The sequence below is a fragment of the Spermophilus citellus genome (assembly GCF_964194105.1).
Source record: "Spermophilus citellus genome assembly, chromosome: 9".
NCBI lineage: Eukaryota > Metazoa > Chordata > Mammalia > Rodentia > Sciuridae > Spermophilus > Spermophilus citellus.
Genome location: NC_138191.1, coordinates 67,362,826 through 67,381,860, shown reverse-complemented (window position 1 = coordinate 67,381,860; position 19,035 = coordinate 67,362,826). Strand labels below are relative to the sequence as shown.

Genomic DNA, 19,035 nt, shown 5'->3' with positions numbered 1-19,035 from the left:
AGCCTGGTTGCTAGCCTGTGCACTACTGGGAGAAGGTGGAACCTTTAAGCTTGGGGCCTAGTGGGAGGCAGGTAGGTCATCAGGTGTGGGCCCTTGAAGAGGTTACTGGGACCCCAGCCCTTCTCATCTCATTTCCTTCCTGACTGCCATGAGAATAGACCTCCTCTCCCATGCATTCTGCCTTGAGGTACTGCCCTACCACAGGCCCAAAGCAATAGGGCCAAGTGACCGTGAACTGAAACCTCTGAAGCCGAACCAAAATAAACCTTTTTCTCCTTAAAAGTTGATTCTCTCAGTATTTTTTGACTGTGACAGAAAGCTAACTTGGGAGGGTTAACGCAATAGGGGAGATAAAGAACTTGGATACCAGACTAACAAAAAAACATCTGAAATGATAGCCATTTAGTAAAATTAAAGTGACATTAATTGAGCATCTTCCAGAATAATGATGGAGTGGGGAAGACAGGAGTGGGGAAACAAAGGAAATGGGACCCTTTGTCCTGAGGTCTTGGGGCCAATGGATCAAAATCAAATCCTTAGGTTCAGTATCTATTCCACACAGTACAACACTGCCCTCTAGTGACAAAGAGATGGAATGTTCTCAGAGTATGAGGAAAGTAAGGAGCAAAAATGTAAATTTTCCTAGTCATGGAGACAATCAGTTCTCCAGATCATAGATATCATATCAGAGAACAATTTTTACTCATGAGTCACCTTCAAAGCAGTGACATAAAATTGGAAAAGCAATAAGATTACCAAGGTTTATTATTAACCCAGAAGTTGACTATCTGCTAATTATATAGTGTCTCAAATAGGAAAAATAGTAATTCCCTTTGCACATAGTATGCCAGACATTCAGAGAGGAAAGCCTGGGTTACTAGTTTCTAGATTTTATTTTGGTTGTATAACAGAGAAGGCTTGAGCTTCAAGGATAATTTTCCTCTTTGTGAACTGTCTACAAACCACAGCGTATCACAAATTTGTTTAATGCACCTAATCGTGGTCAAAACTTAGGGTTGCACTGTTACACAAACTTAGAAACAATCCTTTGCATTTGGGCCTCTTTTACCCTGTAGAGTGCCTGAGGATACCAGTACCCCAGGCAGTTGTGGGGATGAAATAAAAAAGAACACAGAAACGCCCCGCACGGTGTCCAACACAGAAACAGCAAGTGTTAGCTGCTGTGATTCCAGTCATGAGTCCGTGGAAGAAAAACTGAAGCTATGATCATTACTTTTACTTCTGTGGTTTGAAAACAAGACCCAACTTATCTTGTTTCATTTCCTGATGTCTCAAAATTTGTCAATTTAAAGCAAGAATATCTTAGCATAACTTGGGCATTTATGAGTTTATGATGCTCAGTACTGATGACTGAAGCTCAGTAATAGTTTGAAACCCAGATTCTGATCTTTAACCCAGCACAAAGATGGTTCTCACAAAGATGGTTCTCATTTCCATCAGAGATGAAATGGCCCTCCAGGCAATCTTTACCACCTTCCTTCTCCTCAACTGGTGTGGACAAAAACCCTAATACTTGGAAGTAGAATGATTCTGTAATAATTTTTCTCACTCAATTTTATTTTTACTAGAGTGACCTTATGCCCAAACACTTGTCACATGATGATCAGTTGGGTGAATGCGTGACCCCTCAAGCCTACTACAGACAACTAGGACACACATACTCTCCAGACTTCTGCAGTTCTTGTTTCAATATCCTAAAGTCACTTCAATTTCCCAAAAGGAAAAGAGATACAAAACCATGGCAAAGACACCTACTCACTGACATCACAGGTGAGTGCTGGGGAAGAATGTTTAGAAGGCAAGTGCTACAAACCCGTTATAAAGGTCCCAAGGGCCTGTGGTGCAGAGGGAAGAGTGAGCGCTACACACCTTCTCATGATATGGGCCCAAGACAATCCAGCCACAGAAGGTGTAACCCAGATAGATCATGCCAGCACAAGCACAGAACCGGAGAACTTTGGGCAGTGAGGCTTGCATTGTTAAAATGAGCACCTGGAAAAAAATAAGGGAATTAACAGAATGGAGGAAATAAAAAAGTAACTATGAACCCAAAGAAGAAATGAGTCCCACCCAATCACAATGGTCCTTCCCAGCATCAAATGCTTACGTTATATGCTTGGAAATACCCCAGGTATCTGATGACACCAACCCAAACGAAGAGTGTAGATGTCCCAAGCAAAATGCTGCACAGGTCATAATTTGTGAGATTCTAAGGAATGAAAAAAAAAAGGCAATAAATCATTTACCTCGCTTTTGATGGATTGGAAAGAATGTTCTATCTGTCACCCTATAGGTGCTACTAAAAGTTTTTAAAAAGAATGCACAAAATGCAGTCCCCAATGTTTGTTTCTTGTTTCCTTTTAGTACTTCAATAGGTTGAACTGAATTTTTTTCCATATAGTCTGAAATAGAAATCGCATTCACCACCAATCTAGGCATTATAGAATGTGTTTATTAAATATCAAACAATACAATTCAGCTACCTGTGAAAGCAAATTCCAACATGATCTGCTAGTCCCACTCTCAAGGAATTCCAGGTCTAGTTGAGGACACAAACACATAAATGCAATTCTAATAAAGTATATTAAGTGCAATGAGAGAGACAAGCTCTTTCTGCTTGTCGAAGAGGGATTCTCTTGGGGGCGTGACCCCAAAGCAGAGCTCCACCTGCAGGACGGGATGGAGAAAGCTCCACAGGCAAATGGATGAAGGCTGAACAGACAGACACATGACACCAAGAACCAGCAAGTTGTCCTGAACAGGCAGGATCAGAGCCAAGGTTGGGAGTGGGAGGAGAGCCAAGGGACAGAGACAGAACAGGGCAAGAAAGACCTTGGGAGCCACTTCCTAAAGTAGGTCCTGGGAGGTAGGAAGGAGGGTAACAGCAAGATGGGACACTTCTGAGGAAATTACTCTGACAGCTGGGTGAATGGATCTGAGTGAAATAAGGCTGAAGATGGGAGACGAGAATGGAGCCTGCTGGGACAGTCCAGGCCAGAAGAGAATGGCCCAAAGAAGTCAGCAGCAGCCATGATGGAGAATATGGGCACTGTGGTGGTGGGAGGCCAGGCTGGTGGGATCCATCAACAGTACAGCATGGAGGGCAGAAGAGATGGGTGAAGGAGGGAGCCAGCTCTCTTTCAAGCCAATCTCATAGTGATGAGATTGAATCAACTAATTTCTGCAACGTGTCAGTTACTGGTCGACTGGTCAGTATTCCTGCCTTGCGCTCATCTGTCAGGGTGCCCAATACTCTTGGGTCATTACCACCAGCTCTTGATGCATGTTCGGGGGAAATGATTGGTTTATGGCTCAGTTTCTCCTTCTGCAACTACCATAAATGGATGGATGGGTGAATAAGGCCCAAACAACCAATCTTCTCAAAATTCAGTTATTATTCCAAAGATGCCACCAAATTTCCTGGAGGATAGTCATAGGCATATCAGTAGCCAAGCACACTAGGTTCCTCACTCCCTTCATGAGAAAATTAAGAGACAGGAGGCCTCACTTGGATGGGTGTGAGAAAAGAGGAGTAGACCAGTCTCCATAAAGATTTTATATCTTAAAATGCCTGACGTCATCCAGAAGAATATAAAGAACACAAGATTTGAAATGGGTTGTCCTCACCTTTGCTTTGATTTCCATTTTTAATATGGATCCAATGATTGTCATTAGGTCGCTGATAATCACCAGGACGTACCATCCACTGATGAACTCCCACTGGTCAGCGTCACACACACGTCGCTTGTGCTTCTCCAGGAAGAAATTTAGAAATCTCTACAGCAAACATTTAAAAAAGCATTTCTTACAAATCCCATTGCCCTCGGGAAGCAAAAATAGGTGCAAAACAGTGCTCTTGCCTGTAAAATGACGTGGCATATCTTTCCCAACTCGATAGTTCCATTTCACAGTGGGGGTGATGGCACACATTTTTCCTCATCATCTCCCCCAGCTGTAAGTAAGCTTTTGAGTGGCTGCTAAATTAACTCGAACATTAAATACACATGCTCCGGCTCCAGAAGACTCTTGTCAAAATAGCTGACACACAATATGTTCCAGATACTTTGAATATTATCGACTCATTCAAGCTGAGGACAACTCAGGGGACTAGATACTATCCGTTCTGTCTTCTTGGTGAAGGAATGGAGGCCCAGGGAGGTTGAGCCAGGAACTGAGTCCAGACAGGAACTGGCTCCAGAGTGTGTGTTCCCAGCAGGCCCCCTCGCTTTGGCACAGAGTAAAGTGAAACTCAGGGGAGAATTTTTAAACTATTTAAAAAACAGAAGAAAGCATTTAATGTTTCATTATGACCCATTTACCAAGATTCCCTGTCAAAACGAACTCTGATTTCAAGACAAAAGATGAAGCTCACACATGCTATTACTCTGTTCATGCCTGAATTTAAAAGGGTCTCATTTATTCTGGAAACACCCCAAAGCGTGAGAGTTCACTTCTGTGCACCTGCACTTGTTAACTCACTATTAAGCAGGATCATTATCTGATTCCCACCTGACATCCCCAGAACCTGTACTTCCTTCCCACCCCTCAGGCTGGTTACAGCCTCCAGGAAGGGGCCATCATTGGACAGAATTAAGTGAGCCAAGGGGCCCAGGAAGAGTAGGGAGGGCCAACATCAGCAGCCCACTGTTTGGACAAGCTGAGGGTGCCTGCCCACACGGGAGGGAGAAAGTGCAAACACACACTTACCTTTCGTAATCGAAGAGCAAGAACAACAGACCTTGTGCACAGGATGAGGGAGGCCAGGCAAATCACAATGACAAATGCATCAAACACCAGGACATACTGCGTGTTTTTCTGAACTGAAGAACAAAACAGAATGTAAATGCTAAACACATCTCACCTGAGAATAACTTCCAAGCCAAAGGGCAGTCTGAACAGATGTTCAAATGGAAACTTCTGTTCCTTGTCAGAACACAATGGCAACTATCAGAAAGGATCCCACTGAAATCACTCAGAAGTCAGCCAGCAAGGCGAAGCATCCCCTGGTGTGAAGAGTCACACGTTTAAAAATACACCAAGTGCTAATAAATGCACTGAACTTAACTTATAAATATTTACTGTAGCATAGAATTCAATAGAAGGTGATCCATTTGGGCGGACCTACCAAGTTGTTTCACACATCAATTTGCCATTAATATGAGGAAAAATTAAAATGCCACCCTAGAAGCCTCATTTCTGCTTCTCAGCCTCTCTGCTCACGTTCCCAGTGGAGAGTGCTGATCTGATAAACGTTTTCTGCATGTACAAGAAATAACTTCTTGGAATGGAAATGAGGAGGATAGTGGTAATCAGATTTTTGTTCTGGAATACACAGGAGCAGAGAGAATGTGCCAGAAGGAAATGAAACTGTACTTTGAGCTTCTCTCAGACTTTATGGGAGCATCCTACACTCCAATCACTACCCTCTCCTTCCCTACCCTGTGGCCACACTGGTCCTCCTTCTTCCATCCTCTTACCTCAGGGACTTTGCACATCCTGTTCCCTCTGCCTGGGACAGCACCTCTCTCCCTACACACCTATGCCCAGGTTATTCATTTTCAGTGTCAAGTTTCAGATTAACCACCCCCTCCTTCTCAGAACAAAATTTCCTAAATTCTCATCTCTATTAGCCACTCTTATGTTCTTCTATAGCACTGGCTACAGCTACACACACCCAAAGACACTGATCTTATATCCTCAAAGAAGACACGTTGTAGAGCACAAAGACAATGAAAAATGGGAAAGGACGTAAATCTCTGGAACCTGATGGCCTGGGTCTCAGGGAAGTCACTAATCCTAAGCCTCCATTTCCTCCGAGAAGTAGATAGAATGGTAAAAGTTAATAACAACAACAACAATAAGACAAATATCATGGGGCTATTGTGAAGATTACAAAAGTTCATGTATGAAAAGCACTCTGAAGAGCCCTAGGGAAATAACAGGAGCAAACACCCGCAGTGCTTACCATTTGATCATTCAGTGTCCATCTTCCCCAGCAAATGACTGGCTGTTTCTGTGAAGCAGGGTCCCTGAGCAGTGTTAAAATACAGCACTTGTGCCTAGCATAACGCTTTAGCAAGCTCACAAATAAGTGAAGAGCTTCATGCGGAACATGAGCAGACCACTAAGTGGTCTAAATTAGAGCTTACGAAAATCTGAGCCAAATCAGAGGCAGAGGGTCAAGAGAAAGCAAAGAGTTGCGAGAAATGAAGGAAGGTCATGAGTTGGACCTCAGGTGGACCTAGGGAAGGAGGACAAATAAGACTGAATGACAATTTTCTGTCTTGGGTAAACTGAGTTCAGTCTGGACAATCAAGACCAGAAAGGATGGCATGGACTAGGGACAGGTGACCTTCAGAGGAGAGTCTAGGTCAGAGTGCTCCACGGCGACCTTCAGCAGAAGAGGCATTAAGAGAAGGACCAGAGCACCCTCAGATTTAATAACACAAGGATGTGAGCAACCCTGGACCAGTGTCTGAGGGCAAAGTGGCTCATCCAGTAGGGCAGGAACACAGCTGGCTAGTAAATGTGATTCACAGAGCAAATGATTCCACCCAGCTAAGTTTCAGGCACCTCTGCTACAAAACAGTGTGGGCAGCATCTGCTCCATAGGGCTGTCCTGTGAGCCAGGCACAACAACCAATGGAAAGTGAGTGCCCAGCACTAAATGCTCACAGCTGCTTTTAGCCATTTTATACTGAAGAAACTTAAGTTATCTTGAAATGTCATCTGACAGATAGATAATAAGACAACATAGCTCTACCACAACACAGCCCTCCCCTACCCTTGGGCCTAGGGCAGAGAAAATGGGAAGTTCTTGGGAAGATGAGTCAGAAAATCCTATGAAAGGCAAAGACAGCTTCTGGTAACTTTCTTTATAACCTATTCCTAGAACAAAACCTGAGATTGCTTTCATTGAGCCTAATCTGCAGATAGGAAAATAAACAGACCTAGAAAGATAAACCTGCCCTCCCAACAAAGAATCTGGCATTCTATTTTTCCTTGAATTACTGAAAAGACAAGTCTGGTGTATTAAAAAAAGTAGAGTTTTATAAACACAGCAATTGCTTTCTCACCCCATTGAAACTACGTTACCCTACAGGAACTTTTTCCAGATGTGGGTTTAGAAAACACTAGTCCAGAAAGATGCTCTACTGACCTGATTAGGAGTGTCCCACACCCAACTCCACCCTTCCCTACCACTGGTCTGCCTGAGAGGCTGTAACCCAGGGTCACCTAACTCACCACCCTTTCCTTTTAATACCCGTGACATGCCCATCAAGGGAGAATCCTGCCCACTAATCTCCCCAAGCCTCCCATCCATGAATTGCTCTACTTACAAACTTAAGTTAGACACTCCAGTCAGAATGGCAGTTATCAAGAATATAAGCAACAATACATGTTGGCACACTCATACATTGCTGGTGGGACTGCAAATTGGTGCAACCAATCTGGAAAGCAGTATGGAGATTCCTTTAAAAACTTGGAATGGAACCACCATTTGACCCAGCTATCCCACTCCTTGGTTTATACCCCAAGGACTGAAAAACAGCATACTACAGTGATGCAGTCACATCAATATTATAGCATAATTCACAGTAGCCAAACTGTGGAACCAACCTAGATGCCCTTCAATAGATGAATGGAAAAAGAAACTGGCATGTATACACAATGGAATATTACTCAGCAATAAAAGATAATAAAATTATGGCATTCGCAGGTAAATGGATGGAGTTGGAGAACATCAGGCTAAGCAAAGTAAGCCAATCCCCCAAAACCAAAGACCAAATGTTTACTCTGATAAGTGGATGCTAATCCATAATGGGGGGCCATGAGATGAGTGGAGGAACTGTGGATTGGGCAAAGGGGAGGAAGGAGAGGGGAGGAGGTATGGGGTAGGAAAGATGAGGGAATGAGATAGACATTATTACCTACGTATAAGTGTGATTGCAAAAAATGGTGTGACCCTACTTTATGTACAACCAGAGAAGTGAAAAATTGTGTTCCATTTGTGTACAATGAATCGAAGAGCATTCTGCTGTCATGTATAACTGATTAGAACAAATTTTAAAAACTTAATTTAGAGAAGATTGTAATACATGTGGAGATGGACATCAGAAGTCATAAAAGTCAACATGAGTTTTGTATGTGAAAAGGGATATTTCCTCCTATTTTGCTTTGAGATAATACAGATAATGGCAAGAAGGAGAGAGAAGTGTATGTGAAAGAAACTCAGAACACCTTGGAAGTAGCATCAGGAGTCCACCAGATGTCGCCCTTGCCCTCCTCCCCCTTCCCCCAAACGAGGGTAATCTCAACCCACTAGATAGCTTCACATGAGACCGGGGAAATTTCCTAAACTGTTTTCCAAACTTCCGATTTTTAAGTCTTTCACATCCCCTCATTTTATTTTAAATTCGTATTCTCCTAACGACAAAGAATGGCTTCTTAGGATGCAGTTCCAGAGAAACACATGTAAATTTTTACTGTTTTCACTCTGCGATGTGAGGTTTGTATTTCCCTTTGTTGGCCACAGGAGGGAGCCACGGCGGACCCCGCTGCGCATAGGCAGGAAAACCCCAGGGTCTGTGTGGAAGCAGCTGCTTTGGAGACAAGATTTGATCTACCACTCATTCCCTCATTTTGACCTTCATACTGACTATTCCTAATCACAATTTACATGCGACAAAGGTTAGGTTGAGTTTTTGTTTGTTTGTTTGGGTTTTTTTTTCCATAGAAAATAGATGCAACCCATACTCGGGCTTGCAAAACATGCATCTGACCTGTGCCAACCTGTGAAAGTGGTACCTACTGGAAATAGAAACCCCTTTTAAACAGAAACCCAAACTGTCCATTCTGATCGGAGGAACTACTAAACCAAAACTTTTAAAAAATGTGAAATCATCAGGCTGTCTTATACAACTGAAAAGTAGCAGGCCACAAAGCTACCTGTTAAAAAAAAAAAAAAAACTAAAATGGAAACCACAGGTATTTTACATTTTATTTAATTCTGTTAAAAGGAACTTCATCCAAAGAAAGCTTGCCAATTAAAGAAAAAAAAATGCTGACCACCCACCACTGACATCATTTCAACCCCTCACTGGGCAAACAAGGCTGGGTCCACATAGCCCATTTATTTATTTATTTATTTAAAAGAGAGAGAGAGAGAGAATTTTTTAATATTTATTTTTTTAGTTTTCGGCGGACATAACATCTTTGTTTGTGCGTGGTACTGAGGATCGAACCTGGGCCGCACGCGTGCCAGGCGAGCGCACTACCGCTTGAGCCACATCCCCAGCCCAACATATAGCCCATTTAAACATGCAGATTAAGAGGTGTTTTGCATATATTGACTGAACAGATGACCCCACATTTGTACAGGTGACAATCTGGGCTCTGAGGCCTTGATCCTCCTCCTCCATTATCCAAGGCTCAGATCAAAAACATACCTTCTTCAAGAATCATTTAAATTTTATTTCCCACTCTATCCCAGTCGAATATATCTTTTGCTTGCTTCCTCTTCATCCCTCCAGCACACCCCTCACCTATACCCACCAGAAACACACTAGAGATTTTATCAGCACATAATTCTCCCTCACTGAGCCTTTCTTTTTTTATCTTTGCACCACAGGACCTAGCAATTCATATACACCCACTTCTGTTCTCAGAGCTTTGCTTCCCATGCTAATCCTTTGATATCTGACTTCCTGGAAGGTAAGTACCATCCTGACTCCTCATTTTTTCAGAGAAAGGTACTAAGACAGAGAAGTTTAGAAATTTGCCCCAGATCACAGGTAAACAGGACTGGGATTCAAACCCAGGCCATCTGGCTCCAGAGCTGGAGTGCCTAACGACCAAGTCACATAACTTCTAGCAGATGTGTTATCCACACTTGCTGAACAAAAAGCACAGAGCTGTGGGACATGCATCACAGAATCCAATTTTCAATACATGGACTTCCAGAACCCTTTCCCCCTATCACCATCCAAATCAACCACTCAGATACTCCAAATCCCAAAATAAAGTGTTGAAATCCATCCCATAATCCACAAAGGCCAAGCAGAGCGCATACTTACTAGAGCCAGATATGTTCAGGTCTTTACATTCTTCAATATCAGCATCACTGTCAAAATAGATTTTGATTTTGCCACTGTGCACTTTATTATCGAAGGTGATCTGGAGACACAAGGAGATTGAGAGGTTATCGCTCAGCAGAAATTAAGACTCACTGGGTCAACTCTGCTTTAAAAAGTAGGGGCATCCAAACTGTGCTGACCCAAAGAAAAATATACTGATAAAAACATCCTTATCACATGATTTCTTCACAAGGTTCTATTAGTAATCCCAGGAACTAAAATATGAAGTCACCAATCTTTAACAAGAGAATGCAATGACCTTCATTATTAAACAAAATGGCATTTATTTTTATTTTTACTTTTTTAGTTTTTTGTACTGGGGATTGAACCTAGGGGTGCTTATCCACTAAGCCATATCCCCAGCTGTTTTTTATATTTTATTTTGTGATAGGATGTCACTAAGTTGTTTAGGGCCTCACTAAGTTGCTCAAACAGGCTTTGAACTTGTGATCTTCCTGCCTCAGCCTCCTGAGCCACTGGGATTATAGGCATGCACCACTGTGCCCAGCTACCCAGAATGGCATTTAAAAGCATTTGCTTCCATTCTGTCCTATGGGTATGAAATCCTAGGCTTTTATTAGACTGAAAATTCTTTTTCTGTTTGCCTCAAGAGCTATATGCAATGTTTTCAGAAATTACAGACTTGTTCCAGGGCTGCAAGCTGAACTTAAAATGTCCTAATGCCCTCACTTTCCACATTATAGAACCCAAGTCAGTCATTTAAATCATTCAAGGTTTATACACGATGCATGCCAAGGAGTTCTTAGGGTAAACACATTGAGAAATCCAAATAAAAGAGCTGGGAGAGCTGAATGTATAGGTGACCAAACCCACACGCCTGAGCATCCCTGAACACAAGCCAAGTTCTGTGTAATCCAGAACATCACTCAGACCAGCCCACTTCCCACCTATGAGCTATGATGGCTTACAAAATTACTTCCCTAAATTACTTCCCTCGAGCCTTTGGAAACTTGAGCAAAGTCCAAAGAACTAAACAAAAACGTAAAGCCAATGCTTTGATCCCCCATTGCTGCCCATGTCATGACAAAGCCATAAGTGACCCATCCTGGCAGGCCCTGCTCCTCCGTGATTCTCTCCTGCCTCTGTCCTTGTCCTCCAGAGGATCCCAGGGAGGCCCTGCCCACTCAGCTCAGGGCGATAACCATTATCTTCTTGTCCAGAACCAACCCTCCTTACCACATGCTGCAGCTTAAATGTGTCTCCCCCAAAATCCACATGTTGGAAAGTTCATCCCCAGGGCAACAGTGATGGGGAGGGGACCTAATAGGAGGTGACTAGGTCATGAGGGCTCTGTCCCCATGAATGGATTCATGTCATTACTGTGGGGGCGGGTAGTTGTCCCTAAAGCGGCCCCTCTTCCTCTCTCACGTGCTCTCTCACCGTGTGCTGCCTTCCACCATGTCATGATAGCAAGAAGGCCCTTGCCAGATGCAGCCCCGCCAGCTTGGATTTCTTAGTCTCCCAAACTATGAGCCAAATAAACCTCTATTTACAAATTACACTGTCTGTGGAGAAAATGGGGGAAGATACCAAACAAGGCAATTTATAATGACTTATCTATTGACTTATCTTTCTGTCTGCTCTCTCCTCCCTTCTATAAGCTTGGGGGGGTGGGGCACGTGCCTGGAGGGCATAGCATAATGCCTGGTGCATAGTAGGGACTCACAGTATTTATTAATTGTGGGGTTTGGGACTCATAGTATTTATTAATTGTGGGGTTTGAAAATACTCAATAGGACATTCACAGAGATCTCCCTTGGAAGATGGGAAAAGTACCAGAGACTGAAAATACATATCAGAAGTATCTCTTTGGATATTCAGAAGAGTAGAAGGTCAAAGCCAACTTTGAAAACTCCACTCAGATATCTGGTTAGAAACAAAGGGCTTCTTCAGAGGTCATGGTCTCTGGACCATGAACACCATCAACTGCCACTAGAACCATTTTAAACACAGCCACATGGAACATCTCTTGGTGTGATATATACTCTGCAGCTACAAAAGCGGAGACAGCAATAGAAAGTGGCTTAGTAAAACCAAGGCACTTGCCTTGTTCCGGAAGATGTAACAGTCGGGTAACTCACGGGAATGAATCGTCTGTAGGTCAATGCCTTTAAGGTGAAAGGAGATTTCAACTTGTAAGAGCCTGAACAAAACATATTAAAAGGTGTAAAATGTCACAGTTTTACTCGTCCACCCTCCTTCCCCCTCCCTAAGCTCCTGGGAAATGAGACTTGAAATCGTGTTTACCGATAGAATTCCAGACTGAAGAATGGGGACTGCATCCAGTCCTGAGGGTCCTTGTCAAGTGTCTGAAGGTCCAAGTTAGTGCAGTCTAGGGAAAGGCCAGGACAAACAAGGAAACATCGGTTGCTAAAACTAGCGCACGGAAGTGCCATGTGAAGCAGGCTACTTAGAAAATTTCAAAATACCTCCCCAGACAATATTTACTAATTAACAGAGGAAGAATAGTGACCTTTCCGTGGAGAACCTGGCAGACCCTACACTCCCCCAGTGACCAAAGTTAACATCAGTCATGAGATACACAGGCTGTGCCTCCCACCATGGTGCTAAGGATGCAGCCGTTACGTGCTATTCCTACCCCAAGTCACTGCCTCAACCCAGTCCTGAGCAAACAAACTTCCAAAGTGCAGGACAGTCCATTCTTTAAAAATATTAAGAGATTGGATGCAGTGGCACATGCCTGTGATCCTAGTGGCTCAGGAAGCTGAGGCAGGAGGATTGCAAGTTCAAAGCCAGCCTCAGCAACTTAGTGAGACCCTGTCTCCAAATAATAATAATAATACTAAAAAAGACTGGGGTATAGCTCAATGGTTAAGCACCCATGGGTTCAATCCCTAGTATCAAAATTTAAAAATTTAAAAATGTCAAGATCATGCCAAGCAACTTGTAATTCCAGCAACTTGGCAGGCTGAGGTAGAAGTATTGCAAGTTCAGGGCCAGCATTAGCAAATCAGTGAGACCCTGTCTCAAACATTTTTTAAAAAGAGAGTGGGGTGGGGCTGTAGCTCAGTGGTAAAGTATCCAGGGTTCAATCCCCAGTACACAAAAAAGAGCCAAGATCATAAAAGAAAAACAAATCCAAGCAAATTTCTTTTGCTCTAGATTTAAAAAAAAACTAAAGACATAATAGCACAAGGCAAGATGTGATCTGGATGGGATCCCAGGAGTAGGGAACAGTTTCTCTACAGCTATAAAGATCGTTAAGATAATTGATGAGTTGAGAATAGAGTTTGTGTATTATGGTATTGCATCAGTGTTAATTCTTCACTTTGAGCACTATACAGATCAGGTAGAATGTTCTTGTTTGGGGAAAAATGCGCACTGAAGTATTTTTTAAGCAAAGAAACAGCATATCTATGCCTTCAGGAAAAATATTTATACACAAAAATAAAAAGTAAATAAGATAAGACATTAGTATTTGGGAAATCTGGATGAAGAGAACACAGGATATCTTTGTGATGTTCTGTAACTTTTCTGTTAGGTCTGACACTTTCTTCATAATTAAAAAGAGAAGGGAAAGGAACCCAGGTTGCATGCAAGTAAGAAAAAATTATCAGCTATAAACTATAGAAGAATAATCCCAAGAGCCTCCCATAAAAATTAGTCTCATTATCATGGATCCCAACACCCTTGCTTTAGAGGTTAGTAAAACCAAGAGGTCTAGAAGTGAGCACCTGTCAAGGTGACCTGGTAACAGAATTGGTGGAGGCCAGCCTGGCCGAATCTCCCCAGCTATGGCTGTGCCTCCTGTGCTGTCTTTGACATGGAGAAGTCAGGACCTACTATAGTGTGGGAGGCCATCCTCGCAGGTGATTTGAGTACCTCCCTGGCTGGGCGAGAGGCGCTTAGGCACATCCTTGTGTCCAGAGCTTTCTCCACCCTTCTCAGGTCCAAGGGCTTGTCTGTGTGGAGGTGTGTCTGACCACTACTCCTGAAGATCCAATCATCACACCTGACCTTGGGACACTGCCCCCTTTCATCTTCATTGGATGGGATTTTCCCCAGAATTTTTTGTTCCCCAATAAAAGCCCACTCCCTGGAGTGTTCTCTCTCTCTCTCTCTCGCTGGCCTCTTCAGTAAACCTTGCTACCCTAATAGGTAGCTGGAGGCTGGAGGTCGGAGAAGCCATCCTGGAGCTGGTTTAAAGGTAATTAGATTCTGTCTCTTTAATTCAAACTCCCTTGGGATTTCTCACATAGCTGAACCTTCATTTATGAAGCCTGTGCTGGCTGCGGGCTAAACTACAGTGCCTGGCACCAGCAGGTCCTCCAGCATCTTGTATACTCAATGGTTCATTCTTTCAGAATGGCATCCCAGGATTTCAGCTCCTTATTTGTTTCCTTATCCCTCTAACTGGAGCACAACGTGTTTGAGCACAATCACATTGTATCACCAAACACTTGCAGCCTACCAGATAACCGACACTTAAAAGATGTCTCAATATGTGGTTCACACTGCTTTTTATAAAAATCAGATATCCTGAGCCAAACATGGGACACAGATCTGAAGAGATAATGTGTTAGGGCTGTATATTCTCTCATTTAATGCATCTTTCCATTTAAACCTTAAAGCAACCTTGTGAGATGGGCACTGTTGCTGCCATTTTACAAGTGAACAAACCAAAGCACAGAGCAGTCAAGAATCTCCTTAAGGTCACACAACTGGCTGGTGTCTATCCAAAATTTAAATCTACCTGCTCTTGGTTCCAGGTCAGGAGCCCTGCTGAAGCTGACCTCTGAACATGTGTTTTAGAAGAGCATCAAAGATCCAGGCTCCCCACCTGACTCTTCATTTATTCAGTAAATATTTGCTGAAAGCCAAGCACTGTGCTGGGTACTGGAGGTAAGCAAGAAAAGGACACATGTGGCCTCCGTGGAGCTTACCTCCTAGTAGGGGAGGTAAATGGTGATTTTAATATATATATATATATATATATATATATATATATATATATATATACACACACACACACACACACACACACACACACACAAAATAACTCAAGGTGTGAGAAGATAGTGAAGACAAAGTGATGTGAATAACTTGGTGGGGTGGCCCTAGACAAGGACACGTGGTCACAGAATGACCCTGGAGGAGCTAAAGGTGTTTGAACTGAAACCTTTCGCTGAAGGAGGAAGAACCACCCATGCATAGATCCAGGGGGAGTACTATGCATAGATGCCAGCAAGCAGTAAGGACTCCAGGCAAGAAAGAGCCAGACTCATTCCTCAAACAGAAAAGACACTGAACAGGGAACTGAGGGCAGGGTTATGAGGAGCTTGGTGCAACAGGTAGGCAGCCAGCTCCCACAGGGACACAGATTTTATTCTCAACGGAATGGGGAGCCACTTTGAAGCCAGAAAATGATATGACCCAATTTATATTTTTTTTAAAAAAGACCACTCTGGTTGCATGGGGGCTGGGCAGGGAAGGGAGAACATAAGACCAGAACCAGGAGAACAATCTAGGAGCAAGGAGCAGCATGGATTAGAGTGGTAATTGTAGAAATAAAGAAATCAACACATTCAAGCAAGGGGCTTGAGCAACTGGGAATATGATAGTGTAAAACAAAAATGCTGTTATCATTTTCCAAGAGGGGAAGACTGAGAAAGGAACAGCTAGGGCCAGGGGTGAGTGGGGAGATGGGGAAGTCTGAAGCCTTTTGTTTTAGACACAGATTTGAAATTCCTTCCAGACATCACAGTGAGGTTGTCAAGCAGCCAGCTGAACATATGAACAGTCTGGAGTGCAGAGGGAACTCAGGTGAGAGGTGTAGGTCTGGGTTCCCCAGAGAAAGGGCATGACTTCTTAGAGACAGAGGACTGTCACCTGCCATGAGGTGAGGCTTCAACTGTGGCCTCCCCTTGCACTCCTTTGTGACACAAGGGAGAGGATTGCAGGAAAGAGATGCAAGGAACATGGAAGAGGGGAGGCCAGAAGACAGTGTCCTGCTCTGTCACACCTCTCCAGGAGGCACCAGCCCTGAGATAGTGGGTAGGGAATGGAGGAGGTTAGGGACAATTCACAGTTAACAGGATTCAGGTGGGAAAAGACAGGCAAGTGCCCTGACAGCTTTTGTGAGGAAGTGATAGGGTGGACAAAGGTATCTATGCTACATGCTAAAGTCACTGAAGACGGGAGGTGCAGATGGAATACAGAAAATAAAGTGAAGTCACTCAAAAGGTAGGTCTGTGTGAAGTTAAAGATGTTTAGTTGGAAAACATTGAACCTGAGCCTCAGAAATGCAATGTGCATGAATCACAGGGATCTTGTTGGGATGCACACTTGGCTCAGGAGCTCGAGGGTGGGGCCTGAAGTTCTACACAAGCTTCCACTAGGGATGTTCATGTTGCTGTATGTGAGTAGTAAAGACCTATTGCCACTATGATTGCATGACTTTGGCTTAGTTGCCTAGCTTAAAGGAGTAGCAGTTTTCTCCACTGTGAAAGGAAGGCCACGCTGTTGATAATTAAGGTGCTTCTAACTCTAAGATGAATTTTAAAATATCAATTAAATCAATCTGAATGAATGATTACATTCTGAAAGAAATAATGTGTTCAAAACAGATGTTCAAGACATGGTCCTGGGTCTTTTTCTTCTGTATTTCATTCACTGTAAGATGTATACTATTTTGCTTTAAACATCTCTAAATCAGTTGGATGTTTTTAAAGTGATAGTATCTTAGATTCATGGAAATAGGACAGAATTTTGTCAGTTAATTTTATGCTATTTGTAAAATTTGCCTTCTAAAAGTCTGCTTAACTGTTCAAATCCAGCATTGATTTGTAGTTATGAGCTACACATTATGCCAACTCATTTTCAGAACTCTGAAATCTGGTGATCTTACACTACAGTCATTGCCACTGAGGTCACCAGCACCTGATGGCAACAAGACAGATTTAAAAAAAAAAAAAAGATGGAAAATGTCCCAAGTAAAATATCAAACCTCCAGCAGAACATAGCACAACAGCCTCACTGCTCGAATGAATCTTATTTACAGAGCAGAATACTTTGGCCAATGAAATAACAGCCCTCTTAGAAGGAGCACAGGTGAGACACATTCTTAAAGCAGACAGGAAAATAATGAAGCAATCATCATGACTCATGTGGAGAGAAGAACATGAGCAATTGCACTACAGATGCACTACAGAAACTAAAACTGCACTAAAAAAAGTGCAAGTTTTTAGTGAAGTTTTTTAGTGCAACTGTAGTGCACTACTGAAAATAAAATATCATATAGGGTGAGCATCCCTGACCCAAAAATCCAAAATCTGAAATGCTCCAAAATCTGAAACATTTTGAGCATGGACCTGATACAAGTAAAAATTTCCACAGTTGACCTCACTTGATGGGTAACAGTCAAAATAAAGGTATACTAATAATGCTGTATAAAATTACCTTCTGGCTCTAAGATGTATAGCATGCCATGTTTAGACTTTGACCCACAAGTATCTTTTTCATTATGTATATGAAAAATCCAAAAGAATCTGGAATCTGGAACACTTCTATTCTCAAGCATTATGGATAAGAAATACTTGACCTGTACTAACATAATAGCCACTTAAATATTGGGGGGAGGGGGAATCTCTTTTTTATAGGATTCCTAATAATTCTTTCAATAAAGCTGAACTGGAAAGCTACCATTCTACAGGCAGAAATGGGAGGAATATGACCATCAATATTAATTAAGGGAAACTTGGCTTGATCTACACAGCCAACTACAACTAAATAGAAAACCACCAGGAAAGCTGGGTGTACAGGCCGATGTCTACATTCAGCACAAAGAAGGATGGTTCTCAATAGTAAAGGAAATGCAGAATGTATGAGCAGCCAACCTAGGACAGCTTCCATCAATTCACCTACTTAAACTCTCACGTCACACGGCCGAAGTCAAATGCAATTCCTATTTGTATCATCTGCAGGCTTCCTCCACTATGTCCAAAAAGGATTTAAAATCAAATAGCAAGTATTTTTTAAAGTATTTATACCTTTTTGATAGGTTGTAAGATTCTCTTTGACAAATTTTAATTGTTAAGTCAAAGAATACAATTAACCTACTTAAACAATCTCTCTAAACAAAGTCAAATTAAAAACCAACCTCTCTCCTTTAGTAAAAAAAAAAAAAAAAAAAATCCATATTCTTGCAGAAAGGAAACGAACAAAGGCACTATTGTCTAATCATATAAATAAATCCTGCTTTGCAGCCCTGCCCATCCTACCTAGCCAGTGATATTGACTTTGGCCACATTTCTTTAACCAATTTTCCAAGAAAAGTCAATTGAGAAAAACAGCATCTGAATCACTGAACAACAGCTGTATGGTGTAGCCACTTTTAGTCACACATTTTCCAAAGGGTGAATGAATTGTAGCTTACTTGAAGCAGAACTTTGAGGGGTTTTGTCATTCAATTAGGGTGATAGGACAAGCCATTAGTCTACCTGTGAGTCCTCCTACCTCAGATACAGGAATCACCTACAGGGAGGGCACAGCTGGGCACCCAGCTAAAACATTCAGAGGAATCAAGATTAGCCCTTTGTAGATGGGCTACCAGATTGGTCTCAGGTGAGGCAGTGCTTCCAGAGCCATAAGACAACATTGGCTACAGAACCAAACAACATCCTCTAAAAGGTCTCTGAGAGCAACCTTGGAGCCATGCAGCACCTGAACCCCAGATGATATGGCTTAGGCTTCTTCTTCCCAAGTCAAAATTCTGGAACACATTTACTCACATAGATTCTAAACAGGCAGACTGAGTTAAAACCAGTGTCTTGCAGGAGTGTTCTCCTCTTGTGTTACCAAGGCACCTTAAAATCAGGTTGTAGGACATACGGTCAGA

The 19,035-nt window shown here is 42.5% G+C and overlaps 1 protein-coding gene across 1 annotated transcript in view; it reads right to left on the bottom strand.

Annotated features, from left to right (window-relative positions):
* Nucleotides 1–19,035, bottom strand: part of MCOLN2 (mucolipin TRP cation channel 2) — a 55,647-nt gene that overhangs the window by 10,404 nt on the left and 26,208 nt on the right. Inside the window, exons 5-11 of the mRNA XM_081307844.1 lie at nt 12,426–12,510; nt 12,225–12,321; nt 10,098–10,197; nt 4,729–4,841; nt 3,649–3,798; nt 2,129–2,230; nt 1,891–2,013 (exon numbers count right to left, since the gene is read on the bottom strand). Of these exons, the coding sequence (XP_081163970.1) occupies nt 1,891–2,013; nt 2,129–2,230; nt 3,649–3,798; nt 4,729–4,841; nt 10,098–10,197; nt 12,225–12,321; nt 12,426–12,510 (770 nt within the window). The remainder of the gene's footprint in view (nt 1–1,890; nt 2,014–2,128; nt 2,231–3,648; nt 3,799–4,728; nt 4,842–10,097; nt 10,198–12,224; nt 12,322–12,425; nt 12,511–19,035) is intronic.